General features: G+C 25.4%; 1 protein-coding gene across 5 annotated transcripts in view; it reads left to right on the forward strand.

The window, feature by feature from the left end:
• The window catches only part of LOC126909563 (uncharacterized), a 166079-nt gene that overhangs the window by 130596 nt on the left and 11930 nt on the right, over nucleotides 1–23553 (forward strand). For all 5 annotated transcript variants that reach the window (XM_050692001.1, XM_050692021.1, XM_050692008.1 and 2 more), the window contains 3 exons: nucleotides 1852–2065; nucleotides 4165–4348; nucleotides 5078–5217. In XM_050692001.1, coding sequence (XP_050547958.1) covers nucleotides 1852–2065; nucleotides 4165–4348; nucleotides 5078–5217 — 538 coding nt within the window. The remainder of the gene's footprint in view (nucleotides 1–1851; nucleotides 2066–4164; nucleotides 4349–5077; nucleotides 5218–23553) is intronic.

Here is a 23553-nt window from a genome sequence, read left to right on the forward strand (position 1 = left end):
TGTATTTTTAGATTTTGTTTTATAATATTTTTCACTATTGGTATTTAATAATAATAAAAATAAAAATTTATTTTTAAATTTTCAAAATTTCGATCGATTCAATCGAAAAGAAATCGGTCCAATGAGAGCTGAAAAAAAGTGACAACAGACACAAAAAAAACACATCATGGTAAAATTATTACCTTTTACAATACGATTTGTGATCTTTTGACATATCGTGGAAAGAAATCGATTCGGTAAGAGTTAAAAAAAGTAGTTACAGACACAAAAAATAAAAAAAAAATACAATCGTAGTAAAAGTAATACCTTTTCAGCTTCGCGACGAATCTAAAAATTTAATTATTTTAACATTATTACTCGCCTAATAAAGAATTCCATAGTATAAGTTTTATTTTCTTTATAGGAATTAAAATTATCAGATTTTTAAACATATTTATTCGTACATATTTTCTGTAATTACAGATCGTTAAAATTTAATATTAAAAAATATTAGAAATAAATTTATATTAGCATAAAACGACACAATTTTATCTTTACTTTACTTTACTTTGTATAAATTAGTATTTAGATGTTTTTATAACAACTAAATCAAATAACCTAATTAAAAAACCCAACATAATTCATTATAAATTATTATTATATAAGCTAACTGATAAATCATTTTTGATACACTTATATAGGAAGTATAGGATATAATTATTTTGAAACATAAGATAATATTTAACCAAACATTGCATCAATGTTCATTTTGGTTTCCGCCTGTTTTATGTATATGCAAAGAGGACAGTTTTACTATTGTTTTGGTCATTTCAATTTACGATCTAACCTTTTTTACAAATAAAAACCAACCACAAAAAATATACTACAACCTAAAATGCAAAGAATTCATAGTTCAAAATGACAAAAATCTAAAATATTACAACAAACTACAGAGATGAGGGATACTATACAACGTGTACTACTATATAGTAGACTGTAGATTAATGCATCACTTTACGTGTTGTTATAGTCAAAACCGATTGTGCATGTATTTTAGAGAATAAAGGTATAGAGTGTACGGGTAAAGTGACAAGGGTGCCAGAGTGGATTAGTGTTCCAAAAAAGTCATCAATTCCTGCCCAATACATTTCACTTCCTCGTCGAGTATAGTATATCCATCAACATCTCACTACTGAAACTATATTGACAATCACTATAGTAATAACTCGTTTATTGGTCAATGCCGTGCATTACATTATTATTATTTTGAATGTTTACATTCGAATAAAAAGTTCAAATTTATATTTCTCGATTCAATCGAGTAGATGGAATTGACGACAAATCATGTATTATCTAAATATTAAATTTTTATTGATGATGCTCAAACTACAAGTAGTTAATTTACAGATGATATGATACTAAAACTGATTCACAATAATAATAATAATAATGTCATTTCTAACAGAACAAAATAGTTAAATTCGTATAAGCATTTATTTGAGCGGAAACAATAAAAAAAATAGTATACAAACACATTAAATGTATTAAACATTATTTATTCATTTTATAATTTAAATTTACAAAATATAATAATTTTTTCCAGCTTTTACAATAATATTTTCAATTTAACTATAAAAATATTATAATTAATATATAAAATTAATATTTTTTATATTTTGAGTTATTAAATAATTAATGTATTTTACTTGACACAACTAAAATTATAAGTTACCAGTCAGATGAAAAATTGTAATATGTTTTGTACATTTTACTTACTTTAAGTTGTGATATAATTTATAAAACTTAAAATTATAAATAATAACAAAAATACCTATACCTACGAACATAAAAAATTAATTAAATTCATTACAGGTGACGTGGGTTCATCGAAAAGCAGATGTTATACAACTACTAACTGTTGGTCGACAAGTACATAGTTCAGATCAAAGGATTTCATTAAGTTTTAGATATCCAAATAATTGGAGGCTACAGATTGTCTATATTACCGATAGAGATGATGGTGTTTACGAATGTCAAGTAGCAACGCATCCACCAACAATTATGAAGACTTTTCTAAAAGTCGATGGTAATATTGCTGTTTATTTAAAGCGTATAAAAAACTGGTTATCTTTAAAAATAAAAAAATTTAATTAACCTATATTATTTTCATGGCTTTAAAAAAAGTTATATAACATCGTTAAATATGAGCATATTAAACGCCCATAATTATTTTATAATAACACTGTTATAAGCTGAACATTTTTTGTTTTAAATTAAAATAACAAAAACAAATATAATATATTATTTTTTTACCAACCATTTTTTGTAAATTTTAAAATGCCCAACTGTTTACAAATTAAGATGATATAAATCCATTTTAAATGAGTAGAAATATCCATAAATATATAAAATAATATTGGTTCATATTTTGTTAAAAACCGAAATCTAAAAAATTTGTTAGATTAGCAAGCGTATAAAATGATCATTTACTATTGTAAATTTACCTTTTAATGTTTGAAACATTTTATTTTACATACAATAAAAATATAACTTTTCAAACAATGTAATATTTCTTAACTATTCAATTAGGATTTTACTTGTTATAGCTACAACTTTTGCTACTGAATTTATTATTTATTAAAAATCGAATTTTAATTTTTAACATTAACAATTTTTTTTTGTAAACATAAATAATTATCTTCTAAAATGCTTTTAAAATTTATTATATAAACTTTTATATTATAAATTTCACACTCTTCTAATCTTTTGTCTATATTATGTAATCATACTCAAGCAACTTTTGATATAAAACTTATTTCCTCTGAAGGGTGAGTGGTTGCCTCTAGATTAGACTGTAATAATAGAAATTTCTGAATTTGCGACTGTCTTTGCGCATATAAAATTATGTAATGGTTCCTAGCAAAATACATAACCTCTAGTGCCCTTAAATCACCAATGATAATGTCACAGATCGAATGCATTCACAAAGCTAACGAACTTGCATTAAAATAGAGTTTGTGACCCGTACAAATTATTTGTCGACATAAAAATACAAATAATTTTTCTCTGTAGAACATGACAAGGTAAAATATCTCAACTATCGTTATCATATCAGATATTCCTGTTACTATTATATATTTGTTTTATATTATGAGTTAACGTAATATCTGTTAACTTTACTACAATATAAATGATAAAATAATAATTCTAATTAACACCTTACGGATCAAAATTTCTAGTCTATACGCGAACAACTTTAAAATTTTTAAAAGTAAAGTTTTAGAAAGTTTTCATAACAAACGGGTTCCGATTAAAATCTCAGATAAGGTAACCTTTCAAAAGTCTTAATGGAAATCGACAACATTTTATTACAAAAGTTTCCATCTCTGGTAACCACCTAACCTCCATTTAATTTCCATATACGTTTTCTGTATTATCTCCTCTAATGCTTGAATCCTAAACATTCAACATAGATATTTGTAATCAAAAAATGATTTAAACAAACTTATATTGAATGAATATTTATTATTAATATTATTATATTACTACATATTTATTAAGTTTTACTCGATAACTTGAATACCATTTTGTTCACTTAATAATGGTGATTCATTTCTAGCTAAAATATTGAGCGACATAATCATATAACTTTTTACCTAAAATAAAAAAGACTCCGATTGTCGTAGTGACATACGTGGCGTCTATGATAATAAGGTCTTAGAGTCCGGGCCAATTGAAACGGTGTGTACACATAATTTTAGGGACGCGTATTAAATTTGGTCCTTTCGTTTCCCCTCGGGTCTCGTTTGTCCAGCTGGCCTCCTATAGAATATTCCCATACCAGTCGTTTGAAAACGACTGCGGTCAACACCGCCGCAACCACCAAGAACCAATAAAGAGTGACTAACCGTGGTCGTCCTCTTAATCCTATCCGCCTTACCGATTCTCTTAAAATTCAAAACAATATAAATTCTAGAGTATGTTTGGAAAACAAATAATTTCGACTGGCTCGAGGCGACCGTACGAAAGGTTAATGAAATTAAATTGTTGTAGACCAGTGTAACAACCGTAATAATAATTGTAAAATACAATAATTACCTTTAACATAAACTTAATCCTGTAGTTATAATACATTAATTTATTGACCAACGTTTAACTGTTTTCTTAATTTGTTTTATTTTATAGTACCTATAGTACGAATGTCTGTTACCGGGACTGGTGACGTGACTAGAGATGAAAGTGATATCTTTTTCAAAATTGGCAGTACGCTGGAGATCGTTTGTAAGATATTCCATGTCGGAATCCATAACGGATCCAAAGTGTTGTGGTATAGAGGACGGCAATCAATTTCTTCCGGAATCAGCGAAAGGTTACTATAATTTTAATACTTGAATAATAGAAATAGTTCATACAAATAGTTTCAAGCTATTCAAAGACACCAAAATTGTTATTGGAATTATTTTTATAATTAATCTGATCATTGTTATGTTTATGAAATCCTGCAAACTAAAGTAACCTCACGAAACGTCTCGAGGAGAGCATTAATCAGAGTAATCAAAAATTTATTTTAAGCTGGTAGACTTTTGTGTATTATTCTGTTTATTAAGTTAGAAATGAGCCTTTTACGAAAATAATAATTTTTATATTACGAGAAAATTTCTAATTAATAATTAGTGAATTTCATTGATAAAAAGCATAATATATTTCTTATCAATTAAAAATACTCGTTTTGTATTTCATCAATCAATTTAAATCGTTATTAGTCTATATCAGTTAATTATTCTGTAAAATACAGTTTGAGTAAACATTAATTTTTAGTTCATTTTTCTTAGTTATCAAGCATTTTCAATATTGTTAGTATAAAATAGAGTTATTCAGATAATTTTTTTTTCGGCTTTATATTCTTTATGAAAATAAAACCAAAAGCATTAAAATTTTTGCTAAAAGTCAAAGCATATTTTTTAAATTTTAAATAAAATAAAACTACAGCCGTATCTAAAAACCATTTTTTTTAGTAAAATATGATTTTATCTTATAAAAAATTTATCATATACTCTTATATTGTATTTATAAATTTATTAATATTTCATTATTTCAGAATAAACAGCAATGCTAGTTACACCACTGTTGTATCTACCTTAAAAATTAAACATGTTCAAAAAAAACATTCAGGCAACTACACGTGTCTTGTTGGATCACCGTCAGCTTCTGCAGCAATTACTATTCATATTCTAAATGGTAAGCTAACATATTGATTAAAAATATAAAAAAATATTAAGACTTCAAAAGATAGTCTTAATTACCATATCATTTCTTTTAAACTACAAGTTATTTCATAATGATAAAAACACCACTTAAAAAACGTTTTCCTAGTAATTGTTTTTTATTGATTTTTAACTACTGAGAATTTTATGATAAAACATACTTAAAATGTCTATTCCATCTTAAAAAATATATATGCATATATAGTATAGGTATCATAATATATGTATATATTTCTTAAATCTAATAAATATATCACTTTATTCTGTTTAGTTTAATATTTTTTTACTAGAATATAATATATATACTAAAGTATAATTATAATGTTATTTTTAAAGAAGCATCTCATGTGTACCTATTAAACAAAATATTTTAACGTCCGATTCAATTATGTATACATTTGGAAAATAATTCGTAATAAAAATCTATCGGTAGTTATGAAAGTTTTTAAGTCAAAATTATTTTGTTTAAGACTTGGCTAAAACCTAATAATTATACATGAGAACAGTAATCAATCAAACATATGATTGCTTTTAAAATCCAAATCTAATGTTTTTGTTTTTTGGGACTTAAGCCAAAATTGAAAACAAAAAAAAAATACACGATGAAAAGAGCGGTAGCTAAACATCAAGGGATATACATTTAAGTATAAAACTTATCTGGTCTGCATATACTTGAATGAATGGAGTCTCAGCTTACAAATAAAATTTATGTGCGACGTGGGACTAGCTAAGAGAAAATGAAAAAAAAGAACTGCTCCCACAGCAGGAAGCATAACAATAATAAAAGAAAGATAATAAGTTTTTTCCAGATAAGAAAATTGAGTGTTTCCATGGCCTAATACGAGTAAATCGGTGGTTGTCTTTAAGAGAAAAATTGTATGCTACATTAATAGTACATGTGAAGTTTATTGGTATAAAAAAATGTATTTCTATAATACACTTTTCTTTTATTAAAAAAATTCACCAGTAGATAATATATTTATAAAAATAGAATACTGTAATTCTATATTATAACTGTTGCATATTTAATTTGATTAGACTATTTTTAACTAACAAATATCAGTAATGACGATTCCTAAGTTTCACTAAATCAGTTGCTTGCCCTCCAGAAAAGTAGTTTATTAGTTGATGTTTGACATGTAAATCAACTGTTGTAAGTAATTAAAATATTAACAATCGTGTACTGAAGCCCTTATAAATTTTAAAACTTTCTAATCTATTTAAGTTTAAAAAAACATTTTTTATAAAACGTTATAACCTGAATACTAACTTCTATTAAATAAAATTTTTCTATAGTTATCAAAAATTGACTAGACAAAATATACGAGTCTTATCGATTAAATTGCCCGGCGATTGGCATGGAATACAAGTCTGTTTTCAGATGTTATTTGTTTAAAAATATTATATCCGAATATGCAAACTATTTTATATACTGTAATAAAAAATAAAGGTAAACTAAACTTTGTAAAATATATTAAATCCAACTCAAGCACTAATTTTTTGGTGTACATTTTTCTATCATGAGGTTAAACATTTTTTGAATACCCTCAATAATTGTTTCCTAAATAAAAATTAACCAACAATGAATAACCTAGTTTTATTACGAATTTATGTCCCTATCAAGGTAATCCAATTATTAAAAGATAATATAGGAGTGAAGATAAAAAAAAAAGTCATGTAATTCTTGAGGGGTGAATAACGATTGTAAAATTTAAAATGTGCTTGCCCTACCTTCTATTATTCACTTTAGCAACATTAATGAATGTATATGGAAAAAAATAAAAGTTATTAGAATCACAAAGTTAAATGTAAATATAAATACTTTCCAAGCTTCGCATCAAAGCTAAAAAAACTCTAAGTATTAGTAATACAATTATAAAGAGTTGTATCTACTATATTTGATACAATTCTATAGAACCCAAGTGACATGGTTTTTTTAACAAGCTGCCTAGTAGTAGAGATGATAAATAATTCACAAGCTTCGCCAACCACAGCTCTTAAACGTTCAATGTTATTTTATTCTTGTCACGTGTATATATTTTTTAAAATTTGTCTTTTTTTGCATCGATGTGTTCAATGATGTTGTTTGATGTGTAGTGTAAGATCCGCCTCATTAGATAGATGAGACTGATTTAAATGGTGCATACGTGCATAAAATAGTCATGGTCAAGTAATAAATTGATGGAACAAAACGTGAATCAGAATATACAATGAAATATTTCTTCTATGTTTAAAATTTCAAATGTTGTATTAATTTTCATTACAATTTTCGCTTTGTAAAAAAATTAGTCGTTTTAAAAATCTAAATAAAATAAATAAGCGAATAAATTGATTCAATTTTGGGGGTTTTATTTATCTAATTTAAAAATAAAAAAAACAATAGTATTGCGATTTTATTTTTATAAATTAAAGAGTTCTAACACTTGACACCATTGAATTGAAAGTTATTCTACGATGGCTGCTGTAACTTATTAAATATATTTATTGTTTTACAAAAAATAAAAATAAATTCCATTTATATTACACAAAAAATTATTTTTATTATTATAATGTCAAATTTCATTTGCTTCCTTTTGTTGAAAACCACCACAGTAACTACACTTTTGAAAATTTAAACTGCAAATCTGACTCAATGTAAAAATAAATTATTAGAATTAAATGCTCAATAAATCGAAAAAAAATAGAAATTAAATTTTATTAACAATAAAATTCTAATAACAATTTTATTTTCATGGTTTGATTAATGCATTCTCGATTTGTATCATTTATCAATAAATTGTTATAAACACGTTTATGAAACGCATATTAATAATATATGTCTTTAATTAATTTTTACTTCTATAATTATTATATCACTCGAAACCTATTTGTTTGTATCTAAAAGTAATAAACGAAATTCAATTCAATAAATTAAAAATTTACGTCAAATTTTATTAATAGTAAAAAAGCTTGAAAATTCAAATTGAATGTGTAATCAGAATAAAATATGTTTTTGGACATGCAATACGTGAAATGCATATTTTACAAGTTATAAAAGTCATTAATAGGAAAATTAAATCAGTTTAGCATCGACATTTGTCAGTTGATATATTATTTAAATGAAAACTGTACGTGGTTATTATCAATTGAATATTTAAGTAAAACTATCATGAAAATTTTATAGAAGACACATTTTCGTGGAATCAATAATCAAATCAGTAGTTTAGTTTCAACTATAAATATATATATATATTATCACCTCATAAAAAATAGGTCGTAACACAATATATCTTATATTTTAAGATTTGTTTAACGAACAAAAAAAAAATCGATTTACTAATTTTTCATAAAAAATGTTGATTTGAACTAAAAAAATCAGTCATGCAATTGTTTATTATAATTTCTAATAATATACAAACTACACTACTGTATCGAACCCAAGCTCTTTTGTATTTTCAAGACCAACCATGATCAAATTTAATAAACTATTGTTAAAATTTAATTATATAAGTATTGAAAATACTAATAATAGTCATTTAAATACTACTTCGATCACATTGTATCTATTTTTTTAATACATTTGAACTTCAACACTTATATACTTTATTCTTCTAGTCTCTCGTACATGTTTATGGTATCGGATGCGAGTGTTAAACGAATAACTAGCATTATATTCGATTTACTTGTTTTAATAAAGCGAACATCTCTCGTTTCCATGCTATTCAGTTCTATACTATTTAATGTAATATAAACGGAGAAACAACGACTTTCGGACGTCCGGCTTTATCCCTATCAGCACAGTCGATTTGACCGTTTATCGTTTGCTGATAAATCGACTCAATTTTTCACATACCCCATCACTGCTTGTTTTCATGCACAATCCTCAACTATGTCGTTTTATCCAAACTCCTCCAAACACAATCTCTCAAAAGCTATACAACAACAGCCACTATGATAGTGATGAAAATCTTTATATAAAATATGATACATGGAGTTACAGCAGTGTTTAAAGTAGAAGTAAAATAGTAAAACTTGTAACACGTATTAAGTATTTCTTTTCTTAAGAAAACAAAAAGTTACGAGTTAATGAATACTATTCTAGTAAATCTTATCAACTTTACAACAACTGAGAAGTCAGAAATGTTTTAAAAATTTCAAGTTATATAGAATAAGTACTCATATTAAATTTAGTTGGTTAGTGTTTACTGTTTTTTACTGTAATATAGTACGAAATGTAAATCTCATCATATTGCTTGTAAGTTATGAAGAAATTCTTCAGTATACAATGTGCATACATATATGATTTGTTTTTTTCTTTCAACAAAAGAATTTAATAAAAGATTTAATCTTTTGTTTATTAATCATTTCTCCTTTCAAATAATAGATTAAAAATGCTTAACTAATAGAGACCGGATTATATGCATTTAAAACAATTTTTGAATGGTAATCCCCCTAAAATGAAAATAAATTTCTACAATCTTATATAATTCTTATATCTTATATAATTCTACGACAAAGTGGCTCAAATAAAATGTAGAAATGCACATCATTTCGCCCTCTACTTATAAATAAGTAAAGCTTTTTACATAAGATTAAAGAATATTCTATTTGATATATTCTTCTATATATTTTATAAGTTAGTAGCTTAAATCAATCAAGCATTAATATTTAATAGTGCAATCGAGTAACTCGAATTTTGATGCTTTGAAAATAAACAGGCTTAATTTCTTATTTAACAGATTTCATAAATCAATTTTTTCTTTTTTGATGTTTTAAAAATGTATGAATGTACATTATCTTTAATGAAATCTTATATTAAAGACTAGAAAAACTAGTTTTGTGTTTTCTTCAAACAATAATTCTGTAATTTTATTATCTTGAATAACCTTTCTTTAAAAATTTAATTTTTATACATATATTGTACTAAGAATTTTTCGGGTAACGGCAAGACGAGCACCTTCTAGAACATTTCTAATTTTTCAATTATTCATGAAAATTTAGACATCTGTGTCCAACAAATAATAATTATTTGTAAAAAAAGTGTCAATGAAAATTTTCGTATAAGTCACCCAAGCTAAAAATTAGGAATGACACTCGAGTGTTATTTTTCTTTTTCACATTATATATCAAGATTTTAATATAATAACTTTTTAAAGATCTACAATCACTAAATTGATGTAGGTCTTACCCTAGTTACAAGGTAAAGGTTCAATTAAAATCTGTAACAAGCTTAGAGAGGAAAGGTTTACCGAACTTTGCCTTTTGGGAAAAACAACTTAAAGTTTGAACTTATTAGATACGCTATTAGTAACACTATTAGTTTCAAACAAGTCAACAACTTCCAAGTGTGCAGCTAAATTATTCATGAAAGAATTATTTTTTAAAACGTCCATTTAAATGTACATATGATATATGTTTAACTTATTTTAAAATATGTAATATACGCCTATATGACAAAGCACAGACAGAACTACCTACACAGCTCAGAATTAAACTTTGTTATAGTAAAGTTCAGTTTTCGTTAAAAATAGGTTAGAATAACAAATTTACACTAATGCAACTAATGTTATTAATAAAATAGCGTACGAAAATAAAATGTCTATAAAATTTTGATTAAAATAAAAATTATACATTAAGCAGACAAAATAAAAAAATACCTGAAATTTTCATCTAGTTTAAAATGGGTTCATTACGACAAAATAAGTAGTTTTTGCGCTTCGGCATAAATTTTATTAGAACAGGAGTAATTTTTGAGTGTTATTTTAAAATAATGACAGAAATTTAGAAAATGTTTTGCCAAAAAATAAAGTTAACAAGGATATATTATTTAACATAAGATTACAACAAGTGAAATATGTAGATAATTAAAATTTTGCTGTGCAACGATGAAGTTATTTTTAAACTTATTAAACTCAACTTATGTAATTTCGACATCACCGAACCCTATGGCTGACATTTTTTATTTGAGAAAAAACGATGTTTTCGTGTTAAACATCTAAATATAGCTATTAAACAGTGTCTTAAAAATCAATTGAACGTCACTTACAGATATTTCAGATCACTTAAGAAACGCCAAAAGTAATCTAAAGCTTTTGATGAAAAATTTAAACAGTCAAATGTATTGCAATTTCCAATGTACCGAAACAATTACATCAATCATTTAATTCACATTCCAAGAAAATAAGATATTGAATTTTCGTAATATTATCATGTACTCTTGAACCATCGAAACTTCAAATAAATTTGTTCACTTCAATGTTCTTATCGAATAATAATTACCAGTGTTTTAGACTGTTATAAAATTTTACCAAAAAATTAACAAATTAAACAGTAAATATTTGTACATGGTAGTTATATTATGAAGTATTAATATTTTTTAAATTAAACAACATATATACTACTTTCTTTAGCTAATTTAATATTATAAAATAAAACATCCTCACGAATCTCTTTTTTTTATTACGTGCAAAATTTTAAACAAACTTGAAACTTTTTCATTGAACTTTTGTCAATTAACATTAGAAATTGAATTATTCAAAGTTCATATACACTCAAACATTCACTTTGCAATCGATTCTTTCTATAATCACTCCATGGGGTCATAACGTTGGTTAGTCTATGAAGTACTAGACAGCATCATTAATTTAATACTACATGGTTACTTAACAGTTACCATTTGTATTTAAAAAATGATATCTTAACATTCTCTAATATATTTACAAAGTGTTCAGTAAGTAAGGAAACAGGTCAGTTGTTACAAACAATGAGAACAATAAAATGATATATATATTATTAGAGCAAGGGAAGAATTTTCAATGAAGGATTCAAACTTTAGTTAAATTAATATCAGATAGATTGAAACAGATCGATTCATCAGATTTTTAGAAATACTTTGACACTAATAATATATTTGCCAAAGCCCATACTTATATCTTTTTACCTATTTAGGCTCGATATATCAACTTTAGCTTATAAAATCAAAACTTTATCTACTTTTCGATACTAAAAATTATAATTTTACTTTTTTTATCATTTAAATGGTGTTTGAATTTTAAATAGTTTTATTTAATTAATTTGTACTCTAAGTCAATTGTTTAGCTTTTTTGATTACATAACAAATATTTTGTTCAAATTCAATTTTAAATCTTTGCCAATTATTGTTATAAAGTCGAATTTGTGACGCTAAAATGTATAAAATAATTCATTTTTAATATATTTTAAACGATATTTAGAAAGTAATTTTTCTGAATATCATGGTTTTTATTAGTTATATTTTTAAAGCAAAATCTGACCCAGAAGCGCTATATCCAACAATTTGAATTATAGTGTTTAAAACCTTTTTTTTGCTCATTCAAATTAAAAACAAAAGCAATGCTGAAAACAAAATTTTTGATGAGCAAAATAAAAAAGGTCATTAGGGCAGCAGAATTAAGTATCCCGAGCGGCGCAATTTCTTGGACCTGCTTTAGGGCATCAATAAAATAAATACGATTCTAATTTAAAATGAAAATATAAAAACGGAGTTTTATAACGATTATTATAATATTATAATTTAATATATTTACTAAAAAAGCCATTACAAACCATTATATAGAAAAAAATGGCATAAAATATATGAATTTATCATAAAGATAAATGATACTATTAAATTCCTTTTACAAAAGAACTCGATTATTTTAGTATCCCTAACCTAAATTCTCTGTACGATGCAAATAGTTTTAGTAAAACATGAAAAAAATTAAATAGAATTCCAAGTATACCTCGAGGCTAGACCAAACAAGTTATTCATATAACTACTATGAGTGTCATTTTATATATTATCCATTTTAATAATATAAAATCATGTTTTAATTCACTACATTATATCATATTTAACTTTGAACTCTGTGACTAAGTCCAATATTATTCAATATATTTTTAGGTATACAAGCTGGATTATTGATTCATTTTAAGTAAACAATCTTATTTTTGATTATACGTATTGCATAATTTAAATTTTCAGTCAAATAAATGTATTGCACACAAAATTATTTAAATTAGTTCAAATTAAATACAAAAACTTATAATTCCATAAAATATTCTAAAAAAAAAAAAATTAAATCAAACAAAATAATTTTGTTTGAGTTTGGTTTAATAAAATTACTAACGAATCCGACATAATTTTTAAATAGTTTCCCTACAAATATAACACCAACCACTGAACTACAAAAACTTATGATAACCTATTTTAATGAGTTTCTATTCTAACAAATGTAACATTAAATCATGATAAATCACCTGAATAATTACAAATCGTTGTTTTTCCTCGATTATTATTAGAATCTACTTTTATAATATCATGTTTGTGTATCTTAATTAATTCAATACAATATTAAATCACAAATGAATCTCCTGGAAAATTATTTGTTGTACATTGGACATGTGTACAGGTAATTCAGCTACATTCAAGATTGGGTATTAAGGCTCAACTTTGTATACAATAAAAATTAGCCGAAAATAAATCTACATTTTAAAAAAAGCAGCATTTAACACTAGTTGAAAATAAAAATTTACTTTAATCGCCAAAAAAAATAAATACATACCTTCAACAATTTGTGTGTGCTCCTTTAGACTATCTGTATTCATATTGTAATTATTACATTATTTATCATTTATAAGTATTACAACAGTAATATTCACGTTATTACAATTAATAAAGCCGTGTAAGAATAACAAATTAAGATTAATTTTTGTAAATTGTAACTATGTAGGGTATTTTCATTAAATTAATGAGGACACATTGTGGTACAGTTAATACCTCAGTCATGACCCCTAATTGAGGTTATTTTGTACTATTTGCTGTTTTACTTTACTGTTATAGTGGCGTCCATATTGTATCCCCTAAAAATGAGGGAAAAACGTATAACATATCGATACTGAAACGATTGGACAAAATTTCAAGCCTACTCGCATTCAACAATTTCACATGTAATAATAATAATAATAATTAATAAAATAATACTCCCTATTGATTTTCCAAATTATTAACAAAGTTATTTTTCTCTGATTAATTTAACTACAAATGTTCCTAATTTGTTCTCTCTCTACTAATTCTCATTTACTGCGAACAAAAATAAAGTATTAGCTTTAGGGTAATATTTTTTAGAGTAGTTTCTAAACTGTTTTAAATTCAACGTTTTACATGTCTTTTTCGATAAGCCCAGTGACTTTATCAATTGGAACGTATGAACAAAGTTTGTAATGTGTTACACAAAAACCATTATTGAATTTGTACTGTATACTATTAAGGGTGTTTTCTACTCCAGTCGCGTACGCGGTTTCGATAACCAGCGATCTTATATAAATACGCACACCTACTTTTAAAATACTACAATAATTTTTTCTTGCAAAACAACTGATTGTAATAATCCTTTGCAGTTTCAAACTTACTTTTCGCATACCAGATTTGTAATTATTTCTGAGAGAGTTAGACACTATCTCTTCTTCGCCATCTCTATATAATTCCAAACGGACTCAGTCACGCGTAATCGTGTTTTCCATATATTCACGTAATTTTCTTTACTCGGCATTAATGTGATTTGTGATCAAAACAGAATTATTAAGTTGTTGTCTATATGCATTTAGATTAAAACACTTTACTTTCGAAAAATAAACACTTATATGTAACAATTTTGTATAACCCAAATTTTCTAAAAAAAAATTTTTTATATGGAGTTATTTTTTGTATGTATTTTATGCACAGAGCAATATTTAGTTACCGAAAAATAGACTTCAAACTTAAGTTTTACCTCATATCATATATGTATACACCATTATATTTGAGTATTTGCAATACATTTTTCATCGTGCAAATCATGAATAAAACAATACAAAAGCTGTTGGGAATGAACTCCAATGACTATGATACTAAGATTTGAAGAGTTCGTTGAAACAACATTTCTCAACTGTGCACCATCATAAATCAACCTAGTCCAGTGGGATACTTAAGAAAAATCGACATGTTGTAACTTCTCTAGGAAGACAAATCCAATTAATAATCTTTATGTAAAACGTGCACGGACAGCCTTCGCATGATCAATACCTATATTTATGATTTTAAGCTTTGACGTAACTACCCTTCAGTTTTGTACCGCCGGCAGAATATTTAATGAGTGCGAAGAATACATCACAAAGCCATCTAGTTCAACTGGTAAAATTTCTTTGAATCGTATTTGTCACACGATAACACAAAAAAGCATTTTCCCTTTAAACTTAACGAAGTTTTATTTTTACGCTTGATCTGCTTATTGCGCGATATACATTAATTATTTCTTTAATTTTCACCCGTCTAAATACTTAAATCTTAAGTCTTGCAAGTGTATTGGGTGAAAAGTTAACGTTTATTCGTCACCATTTTCTACTTTTAAATGACGTCAAGTCGTAAATTTATATAATCAAAGCAAAACATTATTTAAGTTAAGTATTAGCATGGAAATTGTTTTTCCAAAGTTGTGCTTCTAATTACGAAATGCAATGAATCGCCTAACGGATAATTAGGAACTTCACAGTTTTAACGGCATCATTATATTATATTTTACCAATAAAGTGAATTAGTGAAACATTTAATAACATAAACAGCACAATAACGAAAATATATCAAAAAGTACACTTTACGTCGAAATTAGTTACAAATTTGATTAATCACATTTTGAATGTATTTCATCAAAAATTGTTTACGTTATAGTACTTGTACTTGTAGTTACAACAATGAAGTATATACTTGCTAGGTATTCATTGAAATATTCAGTAAAAAATATTTGTCTATCATATGTGCTACTGCTACTTTTACAATTTTAAACTTTGATGCGAAGCTGAGAAGGTATTATTTTTACTAAAATGTGTTTATTTTTTTTTTTTTGTGTCTGTTACCACTTTTTCTCAGCTCTTACCGAACCGATTTCTTTCAATGATACATCAAAAGATCACAAATCGTATCTAGTCGAAGACATTACCCTCAAAAATTGAAAAAAATTCCCTCGTTTCCCGTATATGGGGGAAACCTCCAAAAAATTACAAATTTAAAAATCACTAATTTTCGAAATTTTTTCAATTTTTTTTACTTAAAAACTTTTTGAAATCAAACCAAATCAATATATTTTTTTTTATATAGATGCATGATATCATTACCTTTCATTTGGTATACTTTTTTTTTATATCTGAACCTTCACCTGCCCACAGAGGGAGATTTAAAATGACAACTTTTTCACAAAAAATTAATTTTTTCAAGTTGACTTTTGAAAATGTTCTGGAAAGTCTGACACTTTTATATATATCTTAAATTAAAGCTAATATAATATACTTTATCATGGAAAAAATAAATTTCGGACTTTATTTTATCTTCACGGTGAAAATGGCTACCAAATACTATTTTTGTGTGAAAATTTTCGATTTTGTATTTTACATTTTTAACTTTATTATGCTATAACTTATTGAAAAGTGTATGGATCAGCATAATTTTTTTATGAGAAATAATATTTTTTAATAATCCCTTTTTCATTCAACATACTTTATCTTAATCAGGATATTAATAAGGAACTAGTAGACCATGTAGCTTTTGGAATAATCCACCAATTTTTTAAAATTAAACACTATCTAAAGATTTGCATAGAAGCTTTTTTTTTTTATAGTGATTTTAATCACTGTCAGATATCATTATACTTGATCCATCTATGCCACGTCACCACTGTGCCGCGACCCCCCTGTTCTGGGGTTTTTTTTTTATCTGTTAACCATTTTCTCAGCTCTCAACAAATCGATTTCTTTCAACGATACGTCAAAAGATTACAAATTGCAACTTGTCAAAGATATTAACCTCGAAAATTGAAAAAAATTCCTCGTTTTCCATAAATGGTAGAAATTCCCCAAAAAATTACAATTTTAAAAATAGACAATTTTCAATTTTTTTCTTAAAACTGTTAAACAATTTTAAAATCAAGATAATTTTTTTTTTAGATATCTTATGTATTTATCTACCATTCAGTATATTTTTTATAAAAATTTGATCCTTTACCTGCCCACAAGAGAAATTAAAAAATGGCAACTTTTCCACAAAAGATTAACTTTTTCAACTTATTTTTTAAAAATATTCTGGAATTACTGACACTTTTATATATATATATCTTAAACAAAAGATTATTTAATATACTATAATTTTAAGAAAAAATAGGACCTCTGGACTTTTCTTCTTTGTAAAAATGTCTACTGTATTCAAAAATATATTATTTTTGTGAAAAAATTCTTGATTTTATATTTTTAACTTTATGTTGCTACGACATTTTAAAAAAGTATGAATAAATACAATTTTTTTATAATAAATACTATATATATAAATCATTCGTTCGGAGAATTTTTTTTTTTTTTAATCAAAGCATTATCCTTTATACGTGAGAAGTTCAAAATTTTAAACACGCATATAGAAAGTAGAACTTTTTTGAAAATTTTAATAATTTAACTTTTAAAAATGTTCTAGAAGTATTGACACTTTTAAACATATATCTTTAATTAATGCTTATAAGTAAGCATTAATTGAAGTAAGCTGTTAGTAAGACAGAATATATAGAGTACGAGTTTGATAAAAGAGAATACGAGATAGGTGAAATAAGGCAATAAGACAATAGGCGAGGACGTGATTGGAGAGGTGGAAAGTTTTAAGTATTTAGGATCAGTTGTGCAAAAGAGCGGTGGTATTGACGGAATGTAAGACACAAGATTAAGTGCGGATGGTTGAAGTGGAGAAAAGCGTCTGGCGTTTTATGCGATAAAAGAATTTCAATGAGGCTGAAAGGTAAATTCTACAAGACTGTAGTAAGACCAGCTATGATGTATGGTTCAGAGTGTTGGGCGGTTGATAAGAAAGTAGAGCACAAAATGAGTGTAGCAGAGATGAGAATGTTTAGATGGATGAGTGAAGTGACTAGAGAAGATAAGATAAGAAATAAGCATATAAGTGGGAGTATAGTTGTAGCGTCAATCGTGAATAAGATGATAGAAAATAGACAGATGGTTTGGTCATGTTATGAGAAGAGAAGAATCGGAAGCCGTAAGAACAGCTGTAGAAACGAATGTTGAAGGAAGAAGAGGTAGAGGAAGACCAAAAAAGAGATGGAGAGATGTTATTGAATGCGATATGAGGACATCTGATGTGAGCGTAGAGGATGTGGGAGATCGTGTCAAGAGGATGTCTAGGATAAGGGTGGCTAACACTAAGTAGTTGGGATTAAAGCGAGAAAAAATAAGAATAAAGACATAATCTTTCTTTGTCCCTGTTATACTATGTACTCAAAAGAATTGATTAATTTTAAATCTTATTAATAGTATTATCTACCTTGATGTTAACAGTGAATGTTCAGAAATGAATATAAGTCGTCATGTTTATTTGAATTAAACTTGGATGTGACTGTTCACTTCTTGCATATGAATTAAATAAGTGAAATCAATGATTTGCGAAAGTATACTGAGTGAACACTGAGATTAATGAGAGTATACTACCAGATATTTAAGCCTTTTTGGGTCCCTTTTATATACTTATTTTGCTCATTTTTGTAATTGTATACATATAAAAAAGGTATCAGAAACGTCATTATTATCTCTTCATTAAATTGATTTGTATTATTTATTACATGTTATCTCAAAAAATTAATACACAATTTTGGACAATAATTAATTATTGCACTACAATATTGATATACCTATGTTAACTCATACTATTATTTATATTAATTTTATCATTTATATGAAAGTTTAGATAAATAATATAGTTTAATGCATAACAGATAATAGAAATGATGTTACTCATGTGTAACAGTACGACATCATTTTTACTTGATAAATAATAATTATAATTATATTATAGTTTATTGCTTAGTTAGTTATTATTGAGGTGGACATAATGCCCATGCACTCAGACCTGTTGGTCCATTGTGCGCAATATATTAAGCAATATAGTTTATTGCTTAATAGATAATATTGATAATGAGATGTCAATCTATCATAACAAGTAAAAAAATTTTTGTTTTTAAAAGTATTGCATCAATTCCTTTAAATTTTTGTACGTATTAAAGTATAAGAAATATACAACTACTTTATTATTTTTATAGTTTCTAATTGAATATCAATTTCATACTAAATTTAACTACTATAATAAGTATTTATTCATATATTATCCTTATAAATGAAAGAACAACTAAAACAAGGTATAATTAAGGAAATAGGAGTCCATATTACTGTTGGAATAATCCACCAATTTTTTTAAATTAAACATTATCTACAGATTTGAATAATGTGATTCTTATGATAGTAACTTTAATAACTGTCAGCACAACATTTTTACTTGTCCTAACTATGTCACGTCGACGTAATTCTACCGATTTGTATCTTATAATTATTAAAAGTATACACAATTTTAATGTAATTTTTATGTAATTTAATTTTAATGTACATATATATGATATTAAGAATGAGATTGTTAACGTTTTTAATTTACAAGACTTAAAACTAATTTTTGCAAACAATATATTTGAATTGAAAATATTAAATAATAACTTAGAAAATATTATTTAAGATTTCAATTCTTTCAAAAATTATTCTACAACTGACAAATGAAAAATATTATAATTCTTCATTAACCAATTGTTCATTAAATTTAATTGACGAGTGTTTTTCAAAGACAAGTAAATTGTTTTATGAACAACGTTTAATGAAACCCATCCCATTGACCTTTTAATTTCTTCATAAAAGTGCGACACGCTCAGTGCACTTTAATTTAAAAGAAAGTATATCAAATACATCACTAAAAATATTATTAATTTTACTCAGTAAAATAAATACTGTAATTTTTATACAATTTAAATATATAAATCAATATTAAAAATTTTTTCAGACATAATTATTTTTCATTGAATAAAAAATAGTAAATTGCATTAAATAATTATTCTTAATTTAATTTATTTTATGTTTTAGACATATTATAAATTATACTACTGAAAAAGTATCTGAGAGACAAAGAAATTGTATAAATATTAAAAACACTCTTTTTTTATTTTATCTTTAGAATACCAAATAAATCTCTTAAATTATTACTCTTAGATATTGCTAAAGTAATACAAAATTTCTAGTTAATTCGAAATGTCCAGATAATTTGAAATGGAGGGTGTCCTAATAACTTTTTGTTTTCTTGCGCTAGTCAGTGTGCTAGCTAACCTCCTTTGTTAATGTCACTTTTATGTTCAAGGTAATTTTTAAATATCGATTTCGTCATTAAATCTAGCTATTTTTATTATAACACCCAGTTCTTAATCAAAATCTATTTCATTCATAAAAATATCAACTAATCTATAAATCATACTATTAAGAACTTCCATTATATGTTGTCAGTTATGGTTCAAATTTTCTGACATTCTAGTACTCGTCTGCTTAAAGAAATTGTGGAAACCGGTTTAGCCATTTAATGTAGCTTTGACAAATTGTTACATTCAGTGAAAAAGGTCTATCAATAATTGAAATTCTAAACTGTTTTCAACTAATTGCTTAAAAAACTGAGTAAAATTACTGTAAGGATAGTAAAATAATTTTTTTTTTAATAATTAATGGCTAGATAACTACAGAATGCTTTCCAATAATCAATTACGACCGTTGATCTACATTAGATTGAAAGTACTGATTGTACTGTTTATTACTATGATAGGTATTTTCATGTTGCATAAAACACAAGGTTTTGGTGACTGAAAAGGTCAAAATAGTCACAAATAATGTTTAAAAATTTTAAATCACCATTTACTTATCATTAATATTTGTAAACAATGATACCTACATCTTTTTTGATATCTTTATATGTATTTGTTTTAAATTTGTTGAACCGGAAGTTTTGAGAAAAAAATCATTCAAGTATATGAAACACAAACAATAAAGACATATATTTTACCTATGCAATTATTCAATAGCTTTTTTTAAAAAAATACAAATTTTTACGGCTTTATTTAAATTTGTACATTTTTATGCCTTTATGCAATTTTAGATTCGATGGGAAGCTAAGAAAGTATTAATTTTATCATGTTTTTTTATTTTATGTCTGTTGCCACTTTTTCTCAGATCTCACTGGACCGATTTTGATGAATAATATGTCAAAAGATCATAAATCGTATCTAGTTCAAGACATTACTCATAAAAAATTGAAAATTTTCCCTCGTTTCTCGTAAATGGGGGAAATTTCAAAAAAATTACAATTTTTTAAATCGGTAAATTTCGTCATTTTTTTCACTTTTTTTCTTAAAACTATCATAACTTTTTCAAAAATTAACAAATCAACTTAATATTTTTTATATTAAAACCTTAGATATTTTTTCATTTGATATCATTTTTTTGAAAATCTAACACTAAACCTGCTCATTGGGGGGGATTTAAAATAACAACTTTTTCACAAAAACTAACTTTTTCAACTTAATTTTTGAAAATGTTCCGGAAATACTGCATCCTTTAAACATATGTCAAATTAAAGTTTACAATAAATACTATAAGTTCAAAAAAATAATTGCCCCGACACCTTTTCTTCTATAGGAAAATGGCCGTCGAATTTCACGAAAAATGTAATTTTTATGTAAAAATCATAGTTTAATATGAAATATTTTAATACTTAACTTACTTACTTTTTATATTGAAACCTTAGATATAATTTTTTTGAAAATCTGACTAAACCTGCTCGTAGGAGGAATTCAAAATATCAATTTTTGCAAACAAGTTAATCTTTTTCAATGTAGTTTTTGAAAATGTTCCGGAAATATTGACACTTTTACTTAATCCTCATTTAAAGCTTATATTATATACTTTACTATCAAAAAATAAAAATTCGAATTATAAATTTTCTTCTTGATGAAAATGGCTACCGCAATCAAAGATATACTTTTTTTGTGTTAAAATTCTGTGTTATGTATTTTATTTTATTTTAAATTATCTTACAAAGGAAATACACTGACTTTCATGAATATTATATAATTTAATTGGCATAGAATAAAGTTCATAAGACATAAAAAGTTTAACTTATTTTAAAATCGATTTTTTTAAAATCGAAAAAGTAACTTTAAAATTTGAATTAAATTGAATTGCCAATTTTATCAAACGACGAAAGCAATAAATTGTTGCCGAATGGTAACACTTGAGTCCTTCGCGCATAGGATACCAGATTCGAATCCGCCTGTGGCAATGAATATTTTGTATTTTTTTTAAGTTAGAAAAAAAGTTCAAATCATTTGATTATTTTCTCATTTAGATTCAATAACTTCAATAAATATCAAGGATCTCATCACTGTCGTCTCCCCTCATGAGAAGATATTTCTTATTCATGTATATATTTTATTTTACTATGTTTTTTTTTTTTTTTGTGGCTGCTATTTCTCCAACCTTCACTTAACCTACTTTTTCAACGATATGTCAAATGATTACAATTCGTATTTAATTGAGTATAGTACCCTCAAAAATTAAAAAAAAATCCCTTAATCAAATAAAAAGTAGCTTAAAAAGCTTTAATTATAGAATTAGATTTGATATAATAAAAGTATTCAACTACAAAGTAAAATTATTTACTCTGTAATTTGTTAATTTTTAACTTTATTTGCATGTGCTATTACCAATCTATAACATTCTAAATTTTTTTGAAACTTGTTGTTATATTAATCATAAATCTAAAAAAAAAAATATTTATAGTTTCACCTCAATTTAACAATGGATTTTTACAATTATCAAATTTTATAATACAGTCAATTGAGTAATCTTTTTAATAATTTTTTTTTTTATTATAAACTTTCGCTTTAAAGGACAAAAATAAGTAGGTTCAAAATTTTTACTTTTAACATATTAAAAATCAAAATCAATAATAATTTGAAAACAATTAATTATAAAAATTATATATTATATTTTTGAATCTAAGAATTACTAATCTAGATATAATTAAGGAAATAGAAGTTAATGTTGCTTTTGTAATTATCCACCAATTTCTTAGAATCAAACACAATCTACAGATTTGCATCGAAGCGTTTCTTATGATAGTGATTTTAATCACTGTCCAATTAAATCTATACTGGGCCCAACTATGCCACGTTCCCACTGTGCCGCGACCCCATTGTGCTGGGTTTCATTAAGTTTCCAAATGGAATCAAAATATCAAAGATTTTTAATAACGGATTACAAGAACATTTATTTAAGCTGACAGACCTTTTCAAGAAAAATTAACACTCGGGTTAGAATCCTTATATTCCTAGGTGAAATTTTGAGTTTTTATAGTAAATACTGAATAAAGTCCATA

This window comes from Daktulosphaira vitifoliae, unplaced genomic scaffold, assembly GCF_025091365.1.
Source record: "Daktulosphaira vitifoliae isolate Bord-2020 unplaced genomic scaffold, ASM2509136v1 Scaffold_1, whole genome shotgun sequence".
Taxonomy (NCBI): Eukaryota; Metazoa; Arthropoda; class Insecta; order Hemiptera; family Phylloxeridae; genus Daktulosphaira; species Daktulosphaira vitifoliae.